Source organism: Anoplopoma fimbria, chromosome 11 (genome assembly GCF_027596085.1).
Source record: "Anoplopoma fimbria isolate UVic2021 breed Golden Eagle Sablefish chromosome 11, Afim_UVic_2022, whole genome shotgun sequence".
In the NCBI taxonomy this organism is placed as follows: Eukaryota; Metazoa; Chordata; class Actinopteri; order Perciformes; family Anoplopomatidae; genus Anoplopoma; species Anoplopoma fimbria.
Genome location: NC_072459.1, coordinates 13,660,266 through 13,680,781, shown reverse-complemented (window position 1 = coordinate 13,680,781; position 20,516 = coordinate 13,660,266). Strand labels below are relative to the sequence as shown.

At 41.2% G+C, this 20,516-nt stretch overlaps 2 protein-coding genes across 3 annotated transcripts; both read left to right on the top strand.

The window, feature by feature from the left end:
- The first annotated feature begins 11 nt into the window (after positions 1 to 11).
- Positions 12 to 7,608, top strand: ddx42 (DEAD (Asp-Glu-Ala-Asp) box helicase 42). 2 transcript variants are annotated; one of them, XM_054606800.1, is made up of 18 exons: positions 12 to 116; positions 997 to 1,212; positions 1,325 to 1,475; positions 1,581 to 1,642; positions 2,050 to 2,086; positions 2,458 to 2,610; positions 2,743 to 2,847; positions 3,081 to 3,200; positions 3,317 to 3,493; positions 3,614 to 3,742; positions 3,851 to 3,950; positions 4,034 to 4,081; positions 4,191 to 4,288; positions 4,478 to 4,754; positions 4,991 to 5,217; positions 5,316 to 5,426; positions 5,676 to 5,783; positions 6,187 to 7,608. In XM_054606800.1, exons 2-18 carry the CDS (start codon positions 1,004 to 1,006, stop codon positions 6,892 to 6,894), a joined length of 2,820 nt encoding a protein of 939 aa, XP_054462775.1. In that variant the 5' UTR covers positions 12 to 116; positions 997 to 1,003; the 3' UTR covers positions 6,895 to 7,608. The 2 variants fall into 2 exon arrangements, with proteins under 2 accessions (XP_054462775.1, XP_054462774.1); XM_054606799.1 differs by lacking the exon at positions 12 to 116 and adding an exon at positions 176 to 196.
- A 1,128-nt stretch (positions 7,609 to 8,736) lies between these two features.
- Positions 8,737 to 20,383, top strand: limd2 (LIM domain containing 2). Its single transcript, XM_054607311.1, has 4 exons — positions 8,737 to 8,946; positions 16,847 to 16,891; positions 17,134 to 17,270; positions 17,373 to 20,383. The coding sequence occupies exons 1-4, from the start codon at positions 8,944 to 8,946 to the stop codon at positions 17,530 to 17,532; spliced, it is 345 nt and encodes a 114-aa protein (XP_054463286.1). The 5' UTR covers positions 8,737 to 8,943; the 3' UTR covers positions 17,533 to 20,383.
- The last annotated feature ends 133 nt before the right edge of the window (positions 20,384 to 20,516 follow it).

Below are 20,516 nucleotides of genomic sequence, written 5' to 3'. Positions count from 1 at the left end.
TTAGAGCGTCGTCGTCGCGCACTGACTGACGTAGACGGACTCTTGGCGCGCACTGATGACGTAGGCGCCTCTTGGTCTTCTGAAAACATTGAAGGTTCTACTGGCACAAGTAGCAGGTAAATGCGCCCTGTTTGCCCCTTCAACGACATGATTGATACATCCAGCCAACGATTATTGTTATCGTGTACTGCGCATGGTAGTGAAGTGCAGCCCAACTACAACCCATTACCGGGGTATCGAGCCTAGCCTCGCACACCCCTCTCTCGGCCTCATTTTGCGGCCTTGAGCTAACGCTAACGTTATGTGTAACGGGGGCCAGTGTGGTGTTGTTATACGGTTACTGGGACAAAAGTAACCTCCCCCGAGCCCTCGGCTGAATGCTAATGCTGTCATGATTAGTAAACGGTTAATTAGCTTTAGGTTGCCAGTTTCGCCGCCTGATAACGTTTTGTCCTGCAGAACCTGACGTCAATTATACCTGAATAATGTAGTGTTGCTTTTTTGGCAAACATGCGTGCCTCCATGCACATTAATTAAATTGTCATTTTCTAGCTTTTAACGTTATATTGCAATATTCGTTTTATGTTTTTAATCTGCACAGCTACGACAGTTAGATGTATGGTGTTGTTTATGATGTTAAGGTAATGCTGATCTTCAATGTTGTTGCAAAGGAGAAAGTCAATAAAAACTATGCAGTGGGTTATTCTGCTAATTTGAAAAGCAACTAACTAAAATTAAAAAAAAGGGAATGGCAATCAGGGCTAAATTAACTAATAATCGGTCTAATTTCTAGTGAAACACACATCGTTTCTCAAAATACACCTGCTTATGGTGTCATTGCTGTGAGATAGTTCTGGCTGTCTGGGACTAGCTGAAGAGAGGTTTCCATGATTAAGTGCTGAGTCATATTTAATTGGGAGCATCCTCTATAAAGAACAAAGGCACATGGATAGATGCCAGGTGTTTTAAAACAAGATTTGGTGTTTGTTTTTACAGCACAGCCATGAACTGGAACAAAGGTGGTCCAGGTGTGAAGCGAGGGTTTGGATTTGGAGGATTTTCCCTTGCAGGGAAAAAAGAAGAACCTAGTGTTCCTCCGAACCCAAACACATCATTTGGAGCCCCTGGATCAAGTGGATATGGGAAGGGCCAGCAGCTCCCATCTTTCTACAAAATAGGGACAAAAAGAGCCAATTTTGATGAGGAAAATGCGTGAGTATTGCACCTCTCCCATACAAATATACACTCGTTCAACCCCTTCAGAAATGATATGATTTGTGGTATTGAATAATTAAAAAACTGCATCTTTGTCATTTTCAACAAGGTATTTTGAGGATGATGAAGAGGAGTCCAGCAGCAATGTTGATCTGCCGTACATCCCAGCTGAGAACTCGCCCACACGGCAGCAGATGCAGTCTGGTGGTGGGTCAGACAGTGAAGATGACCCACTGGACGCCTTCATGGCAGAGGTTGAGGTGAGAAGAGAACTATAGTCCGGCAGAGCAAAAGTAGAAAATGCTTCAAACTACTTAATCTGCTGTTTTTCCTCAAACAAATATTATTTTCTTTTTTCTTTCCAGAGCCAAGCAGCTAAAGACATGAGGAAACTAGAGGAAAAGGAAAAGGAGAAAAAGTCAGCCAAGTAAGCCTCAAATGTTTGATTTTTAGTCACTTCAGAGGTTATCATGTAGGTGCTTAGATTAAAATTTGCCTAGAATGGGGGAAAAAAATATGATCGCCCACATGATGTAATATTTTGTGAGCGAAAGTGTAAGCCCCCTAATTTGAGCTAATAATGCTGTTAATTTGTATGTAACCCCTGCACTATTTACTATCTTCACTACCAATAGCAGTTATCTTCATGCAGAAATTACATCTTACATTTTCATTGATTACTGGCACAAAGCATGGCACATCCAGCAATGTTTTTGCTGGCTTAATACATTTTATCAGGTAAGCACCAACCTTAGTCATAATGGGTTGTGGGCTGTCTTTGGTGTATGAACGAGCCGCAGGGAAGTTTTTTTTTTTCTCCACTTGTCATTTCAGGGGTATTCGTGATGACATTGAAGAAGAAGATGAACAAGTGAGTGAGCCCTCCAAAGTTCTTCATCTACTACATCGTTGATCAAAGAGAGGTCTCCAGACCAAACATCCCCTAAATCCTCTCTAATGTTATAAAGCCCCCTGCCCTTCCCTCTATCTGACCACGCAGGTTGCATTTAGGATTATTATGATGGAGTTGTTTTTATTGTGATTATTCTTGCTGTCTAGAAAGTTTGAAAAAGCATGTTTAATTGTTGATTTTTATATTGACAAGTAGTATGATGATGACAGACTGTAATTAATCTTTCCATCTGTTGAGCTGAATGTTTCCTCAGGTTGTGAGTTACCTGGACGCTGTAGTAAGCAGCACACCGGCTCAGTTTTTCACATGAAATGCTGTGCTCTCTGCAGGAAGCCTACTTCCGCTACATGGCAGAGAATCCCACAGCCGGGATGACCCTAGAGGAGGAGGATGAAAATATTGACTATGACAGTGACGGGAACCCAATCGCACCCGCCGCCAAGAAAATCATCTTGCCGCTTCCCCCCATTGACCATTCTGAGGTACATTTGACACTACTGTTTGAGCACAGACAGTTTAAGAGTATTGTCTCAACTATGGATTCATATTTTATGTCTTTTAACGTGTCTCGTATGAATGATTTTGTTGCAATTCTTTTGTCTTTTCGTCTATAGATTGATTACCCACCCTTTGAGAAAAACTTTTACAATGAGCATGAAGAGCTCAGCAGCCTGAATGGAACTCAAGTGTTGGAGTTAAGGCACAAATTGAATTTACGGGTAAGTCAGGGATTCATGCAAACAAGTATTTCAATGTTATATAGCTAAAGTGATACAAATGTAATAGTAGTTATTCCTCTCATTCAGTCATTTTGTTTGGCCCAAATCCAATTTTTATCCATATGTCTCGCAGTGGTGACTGTGAAAAAAATCTTTGGAGACATGGGTCTTTGTCATGTTTACGTCATTAACATCCTAATAACAGTCTTTGGATTTTTTCTTGTCTTTCTCAGGTATCTGGTGCCGCCCCTCCAAAACCTTCTACTAGCTTTGCCCACTTCAACTTTGATGAGCAGTTAATGCACCAAATCCGCAAGTCCGAGTACACTCAGCCCACACCGATTCAGTGCCAGGTATAATGCAAGTTTATCTTAAGGTTGTAATTTTGTTGAGTATTAAAAGTTGGGTGGTTTTTTTGACGATTTTTATGAGGAATCTTTGTTGTTTTTGTTCTCAATCTTGGTTTTAGGGTGTGCCCATAGCTCTGTCTGGACGTGACATGATTGGTATTGCAAAAACTGGAAGTGGAAAAACTGCAGCTTTTATCTGGCCCATGCTGGTTCACATCATGGACCAAAAGGAACTGGAGCCAGGAGAGGGGCCGATCGCCATCATTGTGTGTCCCACCAGAGAGCTTTGTCAGCAGGTAAGAAATGGGAAGGAAGTGAGTCGGACTTTGTGAATCTATAGAGGATATTTGCTTTGCTATTTTCTAAGAAATGCATTGTTAAGGGAGTTGGTTCACTAATATGTGTCCCTTTGCCAGATCCATGCAGAATGTAAGCGTTTTGGGAAAGCTTACTCTTTGCGTTCTGTGGCAGTTTATGGAGGAGGCAGCATGTGGGAGCAGGCCAAAGCTCTGCAGGAGGGAGCAGAGATTGTGGTGTGCACTCCGGTAAGAGAAAAGACTACCAACTTTTGTTTTCGACCTGCCTTCTAAGAATAAAATGCACGCTCCTCTGCTGCAACAAATGGGAAATTTACAGTTTTTGTTTTCGCACAGGGTCGCCTGATTGACCATGTGAAGAAGAAGGCCACGTCCCTTCAGAGAGTGTCATACCTGGTGTTTGATGAGGCGGATCGCATGTTTGATATGGGTTTCGGTGAGTGGGCATTATATGTGTTGTATCAACAATGTTTTAAGCCTGTTTTGGACACTACATCTTATTTCTGTTTTCCCTTTCAGAATATCAGGTTAGATCTGTTGCTAGCCATGTCCGCCCAGACAGACAGAGTAAGTGTGTTTCCTTAAGTATTAAGACAATGCTTCATTGTCATGGATAGCGGGGTTTCAGAGCATTTTTTTATTTACTTTTTATTACTTAATATGATTTCCTTCACAGCGCTTCTGTTTAGTGCTACTTTCCGAAAGAAGATAGAAAGGCTTGCCAGAGACATCTTGGTCGACCCTATCCGTGTGGTGCAGGGAGACATCGGAGAGGTATGCAGCGTCATAGAAATACAGTTACAATAGTCCTAATTAAAAGTTTCATTGAACAATAAAAACTTGTATTTAAAATAAATGTTTTTAGGTGTACACTATTCACACTTTCATTAAAATGTAACAAAAGGAAAATACAGGTTTAACATGCCGATCCCCTGTTTGAAATCCCCTTACTTCTCTGACCAGGCCAATGAGGATGTCACCCAGATTGTGGAGATGCTGCACAGCGCGACAGATAAATGGAGCTGGCTTACCCGGCGGCTGGTGGAGTTCACCTCCTCCGGATCAGTCCTCATCTTTGTCACTAAGAAGTCAAACTGTGAGGAACTGGCTACTAACCTGACCCAGGAGGGCTACAGCCTGGGCCTCCTGCACGGAGACATGGACCAGAGTGAGAGGAACAAGGTCATCAGCGACTTCAAGAAGAAGAATTTGCCTGTTCTGGTGGCCACTGATGTAGCTGGTGAGTTCAAGAGGAGGTGGTGATGGAGATGGGAGAGGTTTTCTACTTCCCATTTCTTTATCTCTTTGTCACTTTCTTTTTTAGCTTTTGCATGAATGTATTTTTGTCACATTTCAAACCTTGGCTTTGTGACAGTTTAGTCTATTTTATATCGAGATATGAGTAAAAACACTATAGGATCTTAATGACCCCAAAAGATTAACATTGCATAACATTTTCCTGCTTTCCCCCCCAAGCTCGTGGTCTGGACATCCCATCCATTCGCACAGTGGTAAACTACGATGTGGCACGAGACATCGACACGCACACACACAGGATTGGTCGAACTGGTCGCGCTGGAGAGAAGGGCGTGGCTTACACTCTCCTCACCAACAAAGACACCACGTTCGCTGGTGACCTCGTTCGAAATCTAGAGGGAGCCAATCAAGCCGTTTCCAAAGAACTGATGGATTTAGCCATGCAGGTGAGATAGATAAGTCAAAGAATCAAAAAAAGTTGTAGAGTGCTGTTTTTTTCCGGATTTAATGTTTTTAACTTGATGCTGTTCACATCTTTTCCCAGAATCCCTGGTTCAGGAAATCCAGATTCAAGAGTGGGAAAGGAAAGAAGCTGAATATTGGCGGAGGTGGTCTTGGTTACAGAGAGAGACCCGGCCTGGGGGCTGAAAGTTCTGTGAGTAAATAATTGCCTCACCCTAAATCTGCTTTTCTCCCATAATGTGGGTACAATCATAGGAATTATTACACACTTTTTAATGGACATTTTTTAACAAAAATACCAGACCCCACCGGTAAACTTCAACCTTCTGACAGCAATAAATGCTCTATGGTGGCGAAGATACTTCTTTTATATCATGGAGATTCATGGTGATATTAAGGGAAAATTCAGAGATATGTGAGTAACTCTTGGTTGTTTCTACAGGAACGCAGCGGCAACTTTTTGTCTTCCACTAGTAGCTTTGAAGGCTACAGCAAACCAACCAGTGGGGCAATGGGAGATCGCATGTCTGCTATGAAACAAGCCTTCCAGGTAGAACTCTACCTAACTAGTTCTGTCTTTAAGTATTATGTCTTTGTTAGATCTTTAACTTTATTTCACAGCTATTGATATGAATGTCTTTTTCTTTCCTGTTTCTTGATCTGAGCGTGATACTGAAATACTATTTTATTATTACTTGTGTTATGGCTGAGAGGGCAAAAATTCTCATGACATCTAAGACTGGTGTGTTGCTGTCACTCATAGCACGAAGTCTTAACATTTTCAAACAAACACTGTGGAAGTGAGTGACTTCTCAAAAGCAAAAGTTGCAGCACCTGGCCAAGAAATGTTTAAGTCTACTATATTTAAATCAGCATGCTATCACCACCCAGCATTCCTTGTTTTGCTTTCCAGACAGCTAATCTCTTCCTCTCAATGTCTCCTCTTCTTCCAGGCTCAGTATAAGAGCCACTTTGTAGCTGCGTCCAGCGGCCCTCCGAAGCTCACCACTAAGTCCAACAGCTCGTCATGCTGGACTAGTGCCGGCAGCTTGAGCTCTGTGCCGACCGAGTCCGCCAATGGCCCAGAGCGGTCCCAGAGCGCCACCTTGTCCATGTCCATGCCCATGCCTGGCTTCACCAGCGCTGGCTCCCTGAGCTCCGTGCCCACCAGTCAAACCAGTTCACAGCACAGCTTCCCTCCTCCCGCACCTCCCCCACAGAGAGACATCCCTCGGGAAAGGCACGGGGAGGACCGGGGGCGCCAAGACAGTTACCGCCACAGCGACAGGGGCGATCGACACGGGGGAGAGGATCGCTACGGAGACCGGGAGCGCCACGGAGACCGAGATCGCGACCGCCACGGGGACCGGGAGCGCCACAGCAGCAGCCGCAATAGCGAAGGTCGTAATGGAGAGGGAAGCAGGAGGGACAGAGAGGATCGTAGGAGTGAGAGGGACGGGGGTGAGGGGAGGGACAGAGAAGATCGTAGGGTTGAAAGGGACGGGGGAGACAGGGGGAGTGCAGAGGGAAGGGAGAGAGAAGATCGGAGGAGTGAGAGGGACGGGGGAGACAGGGGGAGTGTAGAGGGGAGGGATAGAGGAGATGATAGCTTTGCTGTCCCCGAACCACCAAAGCGTAGAAAGAGTCGGTGGGACAACTAAAGAAACAAAAAAATAAACACATCAATAGAATAATATGTTGAAATAACTGCTCCATGGTGAGCTTGTCTGTTGGGTAGGCAGATAGCAGAGCATATCAGAGGCTGACACAAGCACAGGACCATAAGGGGGGATTTTGTGGACTTTGAATAAAAGTGTACGGTGAGGTTGGAAAGGGACCTCATGATTTGGTCAGAGCTCAAAGGAGCAGTGCAGCTCAGAGACAGTCACTGTACATTTATCATCAAGACTGTTGTTGTTATTCAGTAGGATTAAACAATAGAGTGGTAATGAATCCTGCTGTCGATAAACAATTCAGAACTAGGATTATGTTGGTTATCGCCTTGCTTCATCTCACTGAGCTCCTAAAATGCTTTTGTGCTTGTAAACCTGAGGGTTCATTTTTTTTCCTAATTCTTTGCCAAGAGTGTTTTGTGTGTTTTGCATTTTGTCAATGTACAAAGATAACTCTTAAAATTGTTTCATTTTTCAAAAGCGCTCTGTGATGATTCAGACACACACACACACACGTATGTTTAAACTATGTAGCTCTTTTTGTGTCTTGTATTCGAGTTCTAGTGAAGTGCCTTTTATTTGGCATTTAGTCTGTCTTTGCTTTTGAAATGTTTTTCAAGAAAGAAATTTGTTTGTATGAGAGGAATTTGAAGTGTTCATTCACACATGGAACATGAGGTTTTGAATAAAAAGACACCTTTGACATCTACTTTTGTGTCTTCTTTTTTTGACAGTCAAAATATGTCACTCCATTGATTTCCAACCAAAAACGTCTTTACAGTTTAAATTTGTTTTTTTATGCAACTACATCAAATTGATGTTTTTGTATTGTGTATTTCCTCACTGTCACCACTGGGGGGCAGATTTCCATTGCCTGAATCAACCGTTAATTCCCCCCTTTGTTTCTGTCTGATGACAAAGGGAATGTTATTAATAGTGATAATTCTAATAATATTGAGTTGTAACCTCCGACAGTGATCACGAAAGAACGATTAACGTCATCATTTCTGATTGCTTCAGTTAGATTTATTTTGAAAGTATTGGCCAGAAGTGTTATTGTGTCTGTTATGTTTGTATCTATCATTATCCATCAGAGACTTCTTTTGTAAGGAATTCATGTTTTTTTGTGTGTAAAGGTAGTAACTATAGCGGTGAAATAAACGTAACGAGTCTACTTCCCTTCAGTTCAGAAGCAAATATTGTATTTTTACTCTACTATTTGTATTTGATAATTTAATTTACCAGTTACGCTGTTTGTTTGAATTAATACAAAATGTAATAGAAAAAAAAATCAGAAAATGTGTACTAATTGAAAATAATGCAAGTAAAACAATGCAAGACAGAAGCACAGAAGTTAAATATAGGGATAAAATATAAGGAATATTATATAATCATATATATTGGTCGTAGACACGTAGGTTAAGCTCAGACTTTAATCACTAGCTATTAGATTATAAAACAAATACATTATCCCCCTTAAAATGATGTACCCATTAATGCATCAGAAAACGCTAATGAAATTGGCCATTGTGCACCATGAGTAGGCTACGTTTACGTTCGGTTCTGTACGTATATTCTGATATCAATACTTTTGTATAAAGTCAACTTTTGAATGTGGAACTCAAGCTAGTACTTTTACATTGTGGTAATACTACTTTTTACTGTAAAATATCTTCGTACTACTTCCAGCACTGAAGCTTGTTGTGGGGTGGGGTAACATTTATATAAAAGCTTGACAGTGACATCCCTGTTCCACTATAAGTAATCATTTGTCCGACAGACGCTGAATGCATCACGAACAGATGCGAACCAATAGCGTGCGACATCCTGCCGGAGAGGAAAAAAAAGAGAAAAAACGTTCTGTTGAAAACCGAGACGTGAAGCGAAGCGGAGGCTAGAGGCAGAAACTCACCGGCACCGGGGCCAGCGACCGCAGACAAAAGCCTCGCAGAAAACTGAATGAGATAGCAAATATCCATCTCCAGCCTCTGAGTTAACAGACGTGATCGGCCAGCGAGTCGCAGACAAGAAGCACAGATGGTGAGCGTGTTTTTTTAAATCGTCTGTTAGTCTGCAGACTCCCCTCCCTCCGCTGCTCTCCTCTCTGCTCCTTTTTGTGTGTGTGTGATGAGATGAGGTGAGGTGATGATGTCCGTCCACCCCGCTAACGGGGCTAGCTAACCGGGAGCCGGGTGGCTGTATCCGCCGTGGTCTCCTTGTTGTATTGGGATATATAATAATATTAAATCAGGTTTTTGTGTTGCATTTCTATGTGCATGTAAACGCCCGCCGTCGTGCTCCTCTAAAGGCCAGCAGTGTTTTAAGGTCTGTTAGTTAGCTAGCCTGCTGGCTAATTAATATCAAAGGGGATTTAAACTCACTGAATTATACATTTAACAAACCAAAAAAAAAATTTGTCCCTCTAGTTTTGGCCATGTGCATTATGAATAATTAATTTAATTGCACTCCCTATCAGCCGGATTCTTAATTGATTTGTGGTTTTGATATTATGTGCCGTGATTTTATGTTTCTTGTTTTGTTCCAGCAGCAGTTCAAGTTACAATCCAAAACAGATTAGTGTGGTGGTTGTTGTTGTTGTTGTTGTTGTTGTTGTTGTTGTTGTTGTTGTAACTGGCCTGATGCAGTGTTGCATTAAAAAAATTGTCACATAAAATAAAGCAAAAAAAACCAAAAACATTTTGGGATTAGTTTTAATTCAATTAAGGTGGAGGTGGAGGTGGGGAGTTTACAGCACAACTTTGACCATAAGGTTTTCCCAAATGTATATTATTGCCATTCACATTAATATCCTGGTCTTATTTGAGAAATGCCGGTTTGCAGAGAAAAATGTGAAATCCTGGTTATTCCTCTCCCCATATGCATGATCATAACCGTATCAAGGTTTCTGATCATCTCTCTCAGCCACTCCCCTTCGTTCAGACTGAGCAGAAACCTTAATGGGGTCTTTACATGCCACATGTCCTCCAGCTAGCATATGCAGGTTTTCTCAAAACTTATCCAGGTTTTATCCCATGATAAATGACTGGTCAACTCCAAAAAAAGAAATCTCCACTGGGATACCAGTGGACGAAATGTCCGCTTCTGTTTATGAACTTGCTTACAGCTGCTGAGCATCTTAGTTGTACAAAATGGATGAGTAAGTGGATTAAACCTGTGTAAATCAGCATTGTATTTAAAACTCTAAGCCAGTTGTAAGAAAATCAAATCGGATGCCTGTGTTTGTGTTGTTGAGTAGTTTACAAACTGCTCTGTGGTCTGGTAAAACCACTTTTTATCCATCCGGGGCACCACATTTACAGTAGTCTGTCATTATAGCCCTGGCATATGGCGACAGGGCTTAAGTAAGTATATGGTCATTTTCATTTCCTGCCGCTGTCAGTCGGCTGCCTGACTGTAATTTTAGTCAGCGTTGACAGCACGGATTGACACGCCGCTCTGCTGGCTGATTTATGTCAGTATTTTGATGGATTTGAGAGGCTTCTGCTGCAATGTGAGTTTTCTCACAATAATGCCGATTTAGACAAAGTGCGTTGTCCAAAGCAGCAGTAGGGACATTTATTTTGTTAGACCATATGCTCTTTTGTCAAACAATAACAATTAACGGCAAAAAACCCTGAATTGTTGGGCATGACAGAAGTGCCATATGTTGCTTTCCTGCTGTCAGATGTGCAGAACAGTAATAAATGAGTCGCCAGCAGGTCCAGGCGATAGAGCTGCAGGCTGAAATGGTCAGACTAATAGTTTTAACTAGCTGCATACCTGTTCCTTTCTTTCCCATTCCCAATCATTTACTGTGTTACAGTGTTTTTTTTGTTATATGAAAAATATAGTCCGGGTGATTGTGTAAACAAAGGAACATAAAGCTCATTTCAGGCCACTCAACCTGCTTGTGAATATTCTCAGTATTAATTGTCACAACAACAACAACAACAACCATGTTCTCGCATTGCTTTGTATCTCTGTGGCTCTCTACACATGTCTAATGCAGGCTCTGTCACATTTTGAAGTCTGCAGAGCTCAGTTGGAATCTACTCACTTTGACTGAAATGATCTGCCTTTGATCTTTGGGAACTAACTACTCTAGGTGACCTATTTAGTGGGAAAAAGTCTAAAACATTTAGTCCCTTATCTCTTATTTCTTGAGTCGACAACGTCTCAGCTTGCAGTTAAGGAGCCTTCAGTGTGTGATGTAAATTTTCTGCGATCACAAAGCAAATATTTGCATGTGAATTCTTTTTTTTTTTTGGGAAGATGGGATGGGGCATGTTCTCCTGAATTCTTGTCCTGGAGGAGAATTTGGTTGTGAAATGTTCCCCCTCTTCTAGAGTATGCGATAACATCTGATCAGAAGAAGCGTCTGTTTTTATTCTACCTTCAGCAGGTAGCAGAAGGCCACAACATCGCTACGTCAAGTCAACACAGGCTCCATGTCTTCAACACATTCTTTCACTGGTTTTGTTCTTTGCAATTTTAAGAGGAAAATATAAACAGACCAGCTGCTGCAGCATACCAGCACCAAGCATTCTTTTTTATTATCATTGCAGGTTTGAACACCATTTGGTTTAGGGATAAAAAAAAAAAAAAATAGATTTAATACAATTTTTTTAACAGACATTGTAGTTGGCTTTCTGACTTTCTTATTAGAATCAGATTTTACGAGATGTCTTAGCTTGGTATCAGATAGATCTCTGGCACAAACGATCAGAGTACTTAAGTAGTTTTAATTATGCCCTCTGGAAACTTCTTTAAAAGGAGTGACAAAGGCCTGTTTTTAAGTTAGACAGGCACACATAACTTAAGGTTATCCGAGTTGCTGGCTATTAATTACAAGTTTAAAATCAGTATAATCTTTTACATCTGAAAGGGCAGAAGTTTATTATAATGGTATAATGTGACCGTTTTGGATTTTTACGCAGTAATATTTTTAAATGAACAAAACCACAAGGGTAAAAACACTTCTTAAATACACCCTTTTTCCATGGTCTAAAAGTAACCTAGACCTGATTAGTTGTTTAAACAATAAGTGGGTCAACAGAAAGATAAACGTCTACTATTTTGATAATAGATTAATCCTTAATGTCATTTTTCAAGTACACATGTCAAACTTAGTCCTAGTTCTAGTTTCTCTAATGTGAGGATTTTCTGACATTTAATAGACAGACGGGTTAGTTGTTAAGTTCAACAAAATTATCAGGTAATTGAATATAGATACAAGCGGTAGTTGGAGCCCTAATTCTTCCCTCCTTCCTTAAGTTGACATAAACAGCAACATAAACACATATTCATTTAAAATGTTTTATCTGGATCTTTACAGCCTCCCCAGACAGGAAGTGAAAAAACAAGTGTCCGTCTGGTTCCAGCTGACTAAAGAGACATGCAGACATTTAATGCCCTGTTCCTTCAAGCAGAGGAAAAAGTGCCCCGTCACTTTCTCGTTGCATACAGGAAGCAGAAAAAGGGAAGAGAAGTAGTGGCTGATCAAACGCCCCAACGATGTGATTACTCTGCAGACTGGTGTAAACCTCCATCTGCACTTTGAAGGATGTTTCATCCTACTTTCATCAGTTCCCCAGCCAGTCAAGTGTCAAAACCTCAGCTAATACTTTTCCATCACAGAATTTTTTTTTTTTATTAATCCTCGAATTGGAGGTTTTTTTTTCTTCTTCTCAGGCATCTTTTCCACATAACTCGCTTTGTCTCGTCATGTTCAGAGTTATTGATTTAAAGGCTGCAGTCAAAGGAAGCCTATATATCTAACCTGCAGCAGCTGCTTTAGTTGTTGGTTCAGTGCCCTGACCTGCAGGTCCAGTAAGTGCAATATATAGTAAGATTCTTAAAATACCCAAAATGTTACGCTTAACACCCATGGTGCGCTCATTAACACTTTTAAGTTGTGTTTTGAAGGATAAGTTTCTTCATGTGTTTTTTTTTTTTTTTTTCCTCTCCGGTGTCCCAAACGATTAAACAATGATCACATTTCTAAAAATAAGGGATGAGATAGAGTAAGAGCCTCGTTTTGGAATTAATGACGTAAGACGTTTGTTAACATAGCACCTGCCTTCCCTTCTAGGGGCCTGTTGCAGTGAATGGTGCACCACAGTGTGTATTCAGTGATGATCGAGTGTGAAGCAGGGAGGGTTTGTCAAATTGTCTCGTGTCCATCAGCACTAGTATCAGAAAAAAGAGGAGTTACCTCTTCCCATCTGAACTCTTTATGAACGTGTTGACCTTTTGCCCTCGTAGTATTCTTTAGAGTTGTTGTAGCTGTTCTAAACGGCTGTGATTTACTTAGCAGTTAGCTCTTGTAAACAATGAGATTTAGACAAGACGGGTCTGGTTTGTAGTTTTGGAGCCTGTTTGACTTCAATAATGATTTTGATTTCTTTACCACATCCTCACATTCTCTCTCTTTTGCATTTTTCCTGATTTTTGAAAGACTAAGGACATTTCACTTCCCTGTCTTGTGGGCGGTCTGTGGCCTCAGGGGCCAGAATGCAGTGCGACTTGTGACAGGAATGCTTTGAATGTTTTACACAAATGGTTGAACCCGAACTCGTCCTTCAGTGTACAGATGTCGATGCGCGTTTTGAAGAATAGCCTACACTTACTTGCTTTTTGCTGAGAGTTAAATGAGAAGAAAAACTGGAACAGGGGGAAGCAGCTAACATGGCATGACATGACATGTCAAAGGATAAAACCAACCTACAAGCACCTCTAAAACTCACTTATTGACAAGTTCTATCATTTGTACAAACATAGCTTTATATTTACCATACAGACAGGAGTGGTATTGATCTTTTCATCCATTTCTCAGCAAAAAAGCAAATAAACAAACAAGATGCCAAACTACTCCTTTTAAACAAATTCAAGAGAAAAGGGCAACCTGGCAATATCCTTGAAAATCATCTGGGTCGTTGCCAAGAACACAGAAACACACACACATAGTGAATTGCAGGTGTGGTTCAAATTGAAGCGAGGGATTGACGCTGTGAGGTAAGAGTTGAACTTTTTTCTGGTGAGAAGATTTCACCACTTCTGTGAAAGTGTTCTTTGTTCGAAAAGACACAACTCTCCAGCTGGCTCTGGCTTCTCACACACTATGTCAAATTGCTTCACAGTTAAAACAGTGTTTGTCTGAGCAGATCTAATTGACTACACTACAAAGCCTCTTTATTTATGTTTACATTGAACACCTTGTTCTGTGTTCATGAAGGCCCTTAATTTCCAACCCCTCCACGTATTTGGTTACCCTTTGTCTCTTTTTATTAGCCAGGAGGACTCTAGAGCTAATGTGTGAGTTGTATGCCTCTGGACAGAGATCATAAATCTCCTGTAGTTTATTAACTGTGCAGCTAAAGCATCCAAACAGAACAAGTAGTCGTTAGCAGCAGTCATTCATTGGGATGAAAGTCAGTTGGGGCTTGAAAATGCAGCCTTCCCCATTGGGACTCTGCAAGACAGAGGAAGCCAGATGTGTCACATCAACTTCCTGCCACATTGGTGCTCTTTGGTGACAATTGAGTCTCATGCACATATAAGGTAAAAGAAGACAAGATGGCACAAGCTAATCTGAATTCTTCCGGGAAGCCTGTGTGTGTGTGTGTGTGTGTGTGTGTGTGTGTGTGAGTTTGGAATGCATGCCTACCCCCTAACATGGTCACTTATTTTGCTGCGTTATTTTTTTACAACAATCCAAAAAACACTTGCAATACTGTACCTTCACATTAGACATTATTTGTGTCTGCATTATTTTTCATGATTTCATTATTTCATTAGTGACTGCATTTTCCTGTTCTTACAGCTGACATAAACCTCCCCTGAAAATAGTCTGTGAGAACTTTTACATATTCTACGTTTTCAACAGTGTTAAGTAATGCTGAGAAGATCAGAACCATGTCGGCTCATCAGCCCTGCTGCAGCAACAGGAAGTGGTCTTGCATGCAGTCTGCTCGATAAGCAGCAAAGTGTGAGCTGCCTGCTAGCTTAGCCTCAACACATTATCTCAGCTCGAGATGAAGCAGGGATGAAGGGGAGACAGTTGGGATGTGATTGCATCTACAGGAAGCTGCATGGCCTCACTTAATGAGCCAATCGTTCCTAAAAGCATGTCACGCGGTTCTCATAAGTGCAGAAAACGGCCTCGCTGCTTTTCCTTCTCTGTTGTTAAGTGGTGCATGAAAGTAAAAGGGTCCAGATTATTGAGCCAATATGCATTTGTCAACTGATCTCTGGTTGCATTAAGTTAGGAGAGATGTTGCACGTCAGTGAACAGGACGTCTTTGTCAGCATGAGTTGTGTGCTTAATACAAACTAAACCGAGGATGACTGTACACTAAGCTTCAATGATTTCATATTATACCTTTTTAGTTTTGAATGTAATTGGTCTTTTTTTTTCATGGCAAGTAAAACTAAAGTGTCAGATACAGGCTTGAATATACGTACACCACCTGGTGGCAAACAACAATGGGTACCTTTGTGTTTTTTGTCCTTATGAAGTAGTACCTTTTGAATGTTAAGGTGTTAAATCTGCTATACTAGCAAAAACAGCAATCCCTGTCCATATCTTTTTTCTAGAATCTGCTTCTCTGTGATTGTTTTTTACATATAGATATCCTCATTGCAGACGTTGTGATACTGCGGTTACACTGTGATGTTTTTTTTAAAGTGAAACACACTAATCATTGGCCATTTAACTACCTTTCGCCTTTTAACCATCGTCGGGCAGGTCAACATTTCTATGAGGAAGATGGAGGCAGATACTTCATGTGTCAGACTTCATGCTGTCATTTCCATCAATGTGGCGGACTCCTGAATTTATTTTTGCCTACTAAGCAAGCCAATTTTGCAAGTCAAAGAGTAATTGACCTGGAAAAAAAAGAGAATCAGCAGTTGTCTCTGATGCCAAAGATCTCCTTCTCTTAGCAATTCTGGTAGCAGCCTCTGACCCCCCCCTCCCCACTCCACCTCCACCACTTCCTCCAGCTCCAGCCAAACTGCCTTACATAACAGGGCTTTAGCAAAGTCTGCAGTGGACTTTTCCCCCCCTGCCTAAACAGAGGCTGCCCTTCTTCCCTGCACACTGGCTTTTCCATGGCAGTCACTGTGTACACGTCTGAATGTCGCTGTGTCCTGATAATTATCCGCCTGAACTACCTGTTAGCCCTGCTTAAAGATGTGGCCGTGCTTGTTGCTCCTGGGAGCTGGACAAGCAATACTTGAGATTGCAGATACGGTCCTATTCTTTTTTACTGTGTAACTTCCTCAAGCTTTAGATGGTGCAAGCATTTTTTTTTTTCTGTCTCCTTAACCATCTGAGCGCCTCGGGGGGAAGTCTTTAAATTCCTCCTGAGAACCTTCAGTGTGCTCGGAAATGTGGTGACCTATGTTGCAGCCAGAGAGTTACAGAGTAAACCTACGATTGTGCATGATGGTAGTGTGTAATCCATAAACGTTTATTTCAAAGTTACAACGATGAAGACTGGCGGTCGTGTTGTAATCTCCCCACCACTTGTAAGAGACTTCATGTGATTATTTTTTTTTCTTGTGAAGTTTCCGAACTGGATGTCTGGTGTTGAGCTGCTCTGCTATGTTGAGGTCTGCCCCATGCAGAGCGTCCCACAGCTCAGCTCACATGACCAGACAGAAGGCACCTGATCCTCTCCCAGGGGTGCAAAGAGACAGATGGAGCAAATAGAAAGAAGGGGGGGTTGACAATAAAACACACTGGTAAAGGTAATAAGAGGACAGTGAAAAACACATTCTTCCAGCCTTGTGACGTCAGTTGCTTGTAATCCCAAAGCGCTCTAGGGTGATTTCTCCTGATATTTGTTGTAGCCTCTTAGAGCATAACAGGACGCTGTACACACATCCGAATACATTTGTTTAAATGTTAAGTTTGTTTGTCTGTTTCCTTATCCAGGACACCAGGAACGCCACTGAAGAGAAACCTGTCCAGCGCTCGAAGGTGAATATACATCGCCTGTTTTTACTTTCTCATCCCTCGTTCATGGTTCCCTGTTCTTCTCCTGTGTGCGTTACTCTCGCCCCACTTCACAGTCCTCAGCCTTTTGATCTCAGCAAAGACCAAAGGAAGTCGCTCCTGCATTTTTCTGTCTTTTTGTAAATGCCAGCTTTCATCTCAGAGGATCACGGAGCAAATCACCTGTTTCACTGTCGTGTAATAAATCTGTATGTTCATGTGCTCAGTCTTTCAGCTTCAAGACCCAAAAGGAAGTGTGCTCATCATGTGAGAAAACGGTCTACCCAATGGAGAGATTGGTGGCCAACAACCTGGTCTTCCATTCAGCATGCTTCTGCTGCAAGCACTGCAACGCCAAACTCAGGTGACTATATGCATTGTTGTTTTCCTCCGTGTTTACTTGACTTTCTCCATCTCCTTTTTAGTTTGTATATAACTGGTTCATTCCTCCTCTCGCCCTCCGCAGCCTTGGCACCTTCGCAGCTCTTCAAGGAGAATTTTACTGTAAACCCCACTTTCAGCAGCTGTTCAAAAGCAAAGGCAACTACGACGAGGGCTTCGGACGGAAACAGCACAAAGAGCTCTGGGCCTCCAAGGAGCCGGATAATATGACAAAGACGGCATAATCATGCCCGCGTCCCATCCCAGCCATGCCTCTTTCTTTTTCCTCCTCCTAACACCTCCGATACATCACGATGAACACATGCCTCATATGCTGAGGCACTGTTTAATCTCCCACGCGCTCACTCGCTATTTAAAGGCCATCAGAACAGATACATGCACAAACAGCTTGGAAATGACTGGCCAGTCATAATCCATACCACTTATAAAAAAAGAAAAATATTTTGTGGATATATATTTTGGATTCAATTTAATTGATATCTCTATTTTCTTCATTTTATTTTCCAATTTCCTGTTTGGAATTGGTAGTTGATTGTGACCAAAAGCCTTCTCTAATATGGGGAGTAAAATAATAATAATAATCACTTTTATTTCCTTTTTTATTCTTTTTAATAATTTGCACCCATTTTTATTTTTTTTAAAAAGTAAACTGTATGCTCAGGCAAACATATCAGAGGGGTTATAGAGCATCCATGTTTCGCAGTAGAGCATACACTCAGGTCAAATTTCACCCCAGGATTTAAAGATAATATTACATAGTTTTAACAAAAACAACAGAAATCAAAATAACAGTCCTCAGTATTGTTACTTTGCTTGTCAGACAGTTATGTCAGTTTGTCAGGTTTCATATATTTGAGGAACATACAGGGTACAGAGTACTGTAAAAATAACGGCACACATCAGCAACAGCTCACCTCTTGTTTTAAATTTTTGTGTTAAGTTGAATTATTGTCCGTTTCATCCCACGGTTTGTTCTTATTTTATTGACCACTGTGAGTCTTATATCCTTGCATGTATGGATGACTGGGTCTTAATAGCCTTATCTAATGACTGTATAGATCTTTGTGTTGTAAATGATTTGTTTCATTTATGCATAGTAAATCACTTTTTTAAAGGTTTTTAGAAGCACTTGGGTTTGGATTTGATGTCTCGGCATAAATTGATCCTCTGAGCTTTTATCGATGGTTGAAATTTTACTGAAATTCTCAGATTGTGTTTTGTATACTATCTGTACGTAGAGCTGTAGTTCGTGATTAGTGAACATTCCCCACCTTACTGTACTCTCTCGTCTTGCACATATGACCACACATGATCACCAGACAATATAATCACAGGGAAACTGAGGCCTTGTTCGTTAACATCCCTCACTCCGTTGGATGAAACATCTTAAGAGGAGCTGTTGGTTAAATTGACCACTACGACTACATTTCTGTGTCACTAATGAAGTTGTCGTTGGACGTAGCTTAAGCCTTGCAGGAAACCATCCACTTGTGTTCCTTCGTCATTTCACGCTTTGTCAGTTGGTGGTGTCTTGTGGTGATTTTTCCCTGCTGTATTTGAGAGTGTTTATATAGCTGGACAGTCTTTTTGGGTGGACGTAGACGGATCTAATCCAATCACAGTGACTTGAACATCCATCGTTTTGTTAACCCCCCCCCAGTCCCCCCAGTCCCATCGAATAAGTGTGGACAGGTTTCTTTTTTACATAAATGCCTTCCTGTTCTTATCCCCTGTCTTATTAGCTAATTACATCTTAGCACCTGGACCTATTTCTTAATATTGAATTTACAGTAGGGGGCTTAGGTAGGGTTTGTCACTATATTAATCCCCTGATGTGCTCCTGCATGCTGCATGGAAAACCCGGTGCAGAGCACCCCCTGCTGGGGAAAGCGTGACGGTAGTGTTTAGTGTGAAAGGAAGAAAAGCGACTCGCCCCTGAACTCAACATAGCCTTTATTCAAAGTTTTTGAATACGTTGCCTAGGTCCGCAGTGCAGCTGCTGCACTCCAGACACTTTTTGATTTTATTTTATTAACACCTAAGATAAATTAACCCAGCTAGACAAGATTTCCTCCATCTATATTTCATTCTATTCAAAGAATGAGTCTAAAGCCATTCAAATATCTCGTTTTAGGAAAATGTCTGAATACCACTGAGACTTGACTGACACTTGAATGACACAAAGTACTTTTGTGACTGAAGGTTTTACTGTGAATTCGAGCATGCTGTGCAGAGGAGAAAGCTAAACTTGAACAGATGGATATGTGCTACTTTTTTTAAAGAGAAGCCTTAGAAATAAATAGCTGATCTTATTCCTTTTTCAAACAAGTCCTTTTGAGTGCACAGATCTTAACAAAGAAATCTCCTGATAAGGCCTTTTCAAAACAAACCTGCTTAGTTTAGAGCCCCACTCTTTAACATAGGATTACTTCACTCAACCAGCAGCCATTTTCCCAATCCAACCATATTTTATCCACAAAAAGTAATTCTAATTCTGTTTGTGACATTCTATATTTTCCTTTTTTTCCCCTTTTAAAACGGTCCCCTTGATCCCTGAGAAATATGCTTTAAAATCAAGAGTATTGTATCTAGAAATGCTGTCTTTGTCATTCTCCGTTAGCAGTTCGCCAAGGTACAACTGCAGAATCTGTGAATCGCAACTTCTAAGTGTAACAGAGCAGGCAAGGTACACTTAACGCTGGTGCCAAGAGGCTCAGGTGAATGATTGCAGTGTAATGTTCTAAATGTTAAACCTGTGAGTCATTTCATTTTTGTGCTTATCTTGATGTGGACTTACTTTTCCAATGCTGTTGTCATCGAGACATCTTAAATGTATGCATCCTTGAAAATGTATTCTGTACAGACTTGACCTGTGGATTGAGGTGGATTGAGGTGGCCTTACAGCAAAAGGACGCTCGGACTGTGTTCTCAGTCGTTCTCCTCTATTCTCCCCTCTCTCTGTTGCTTAGTTGTGGTATGGAAGTGTAACATTTTAAAATGTAAGCGCCCCCACCCCCTTTCTACGCCAATATACACAATCATTTTGTGCATTTTCTTTCTTTTTTTTTTTTTTTTTTTTTTTACATGCTTTTGGAAAAAAAATAAAATGCTGGTGTTGATTTAATGCAGTGGTTTCAGTGTGTTTTGTGATGTTAAGATAGCTGAATCCTTGAATTCCCTGGAGATTAATGACTGCATGTCTTTGGTC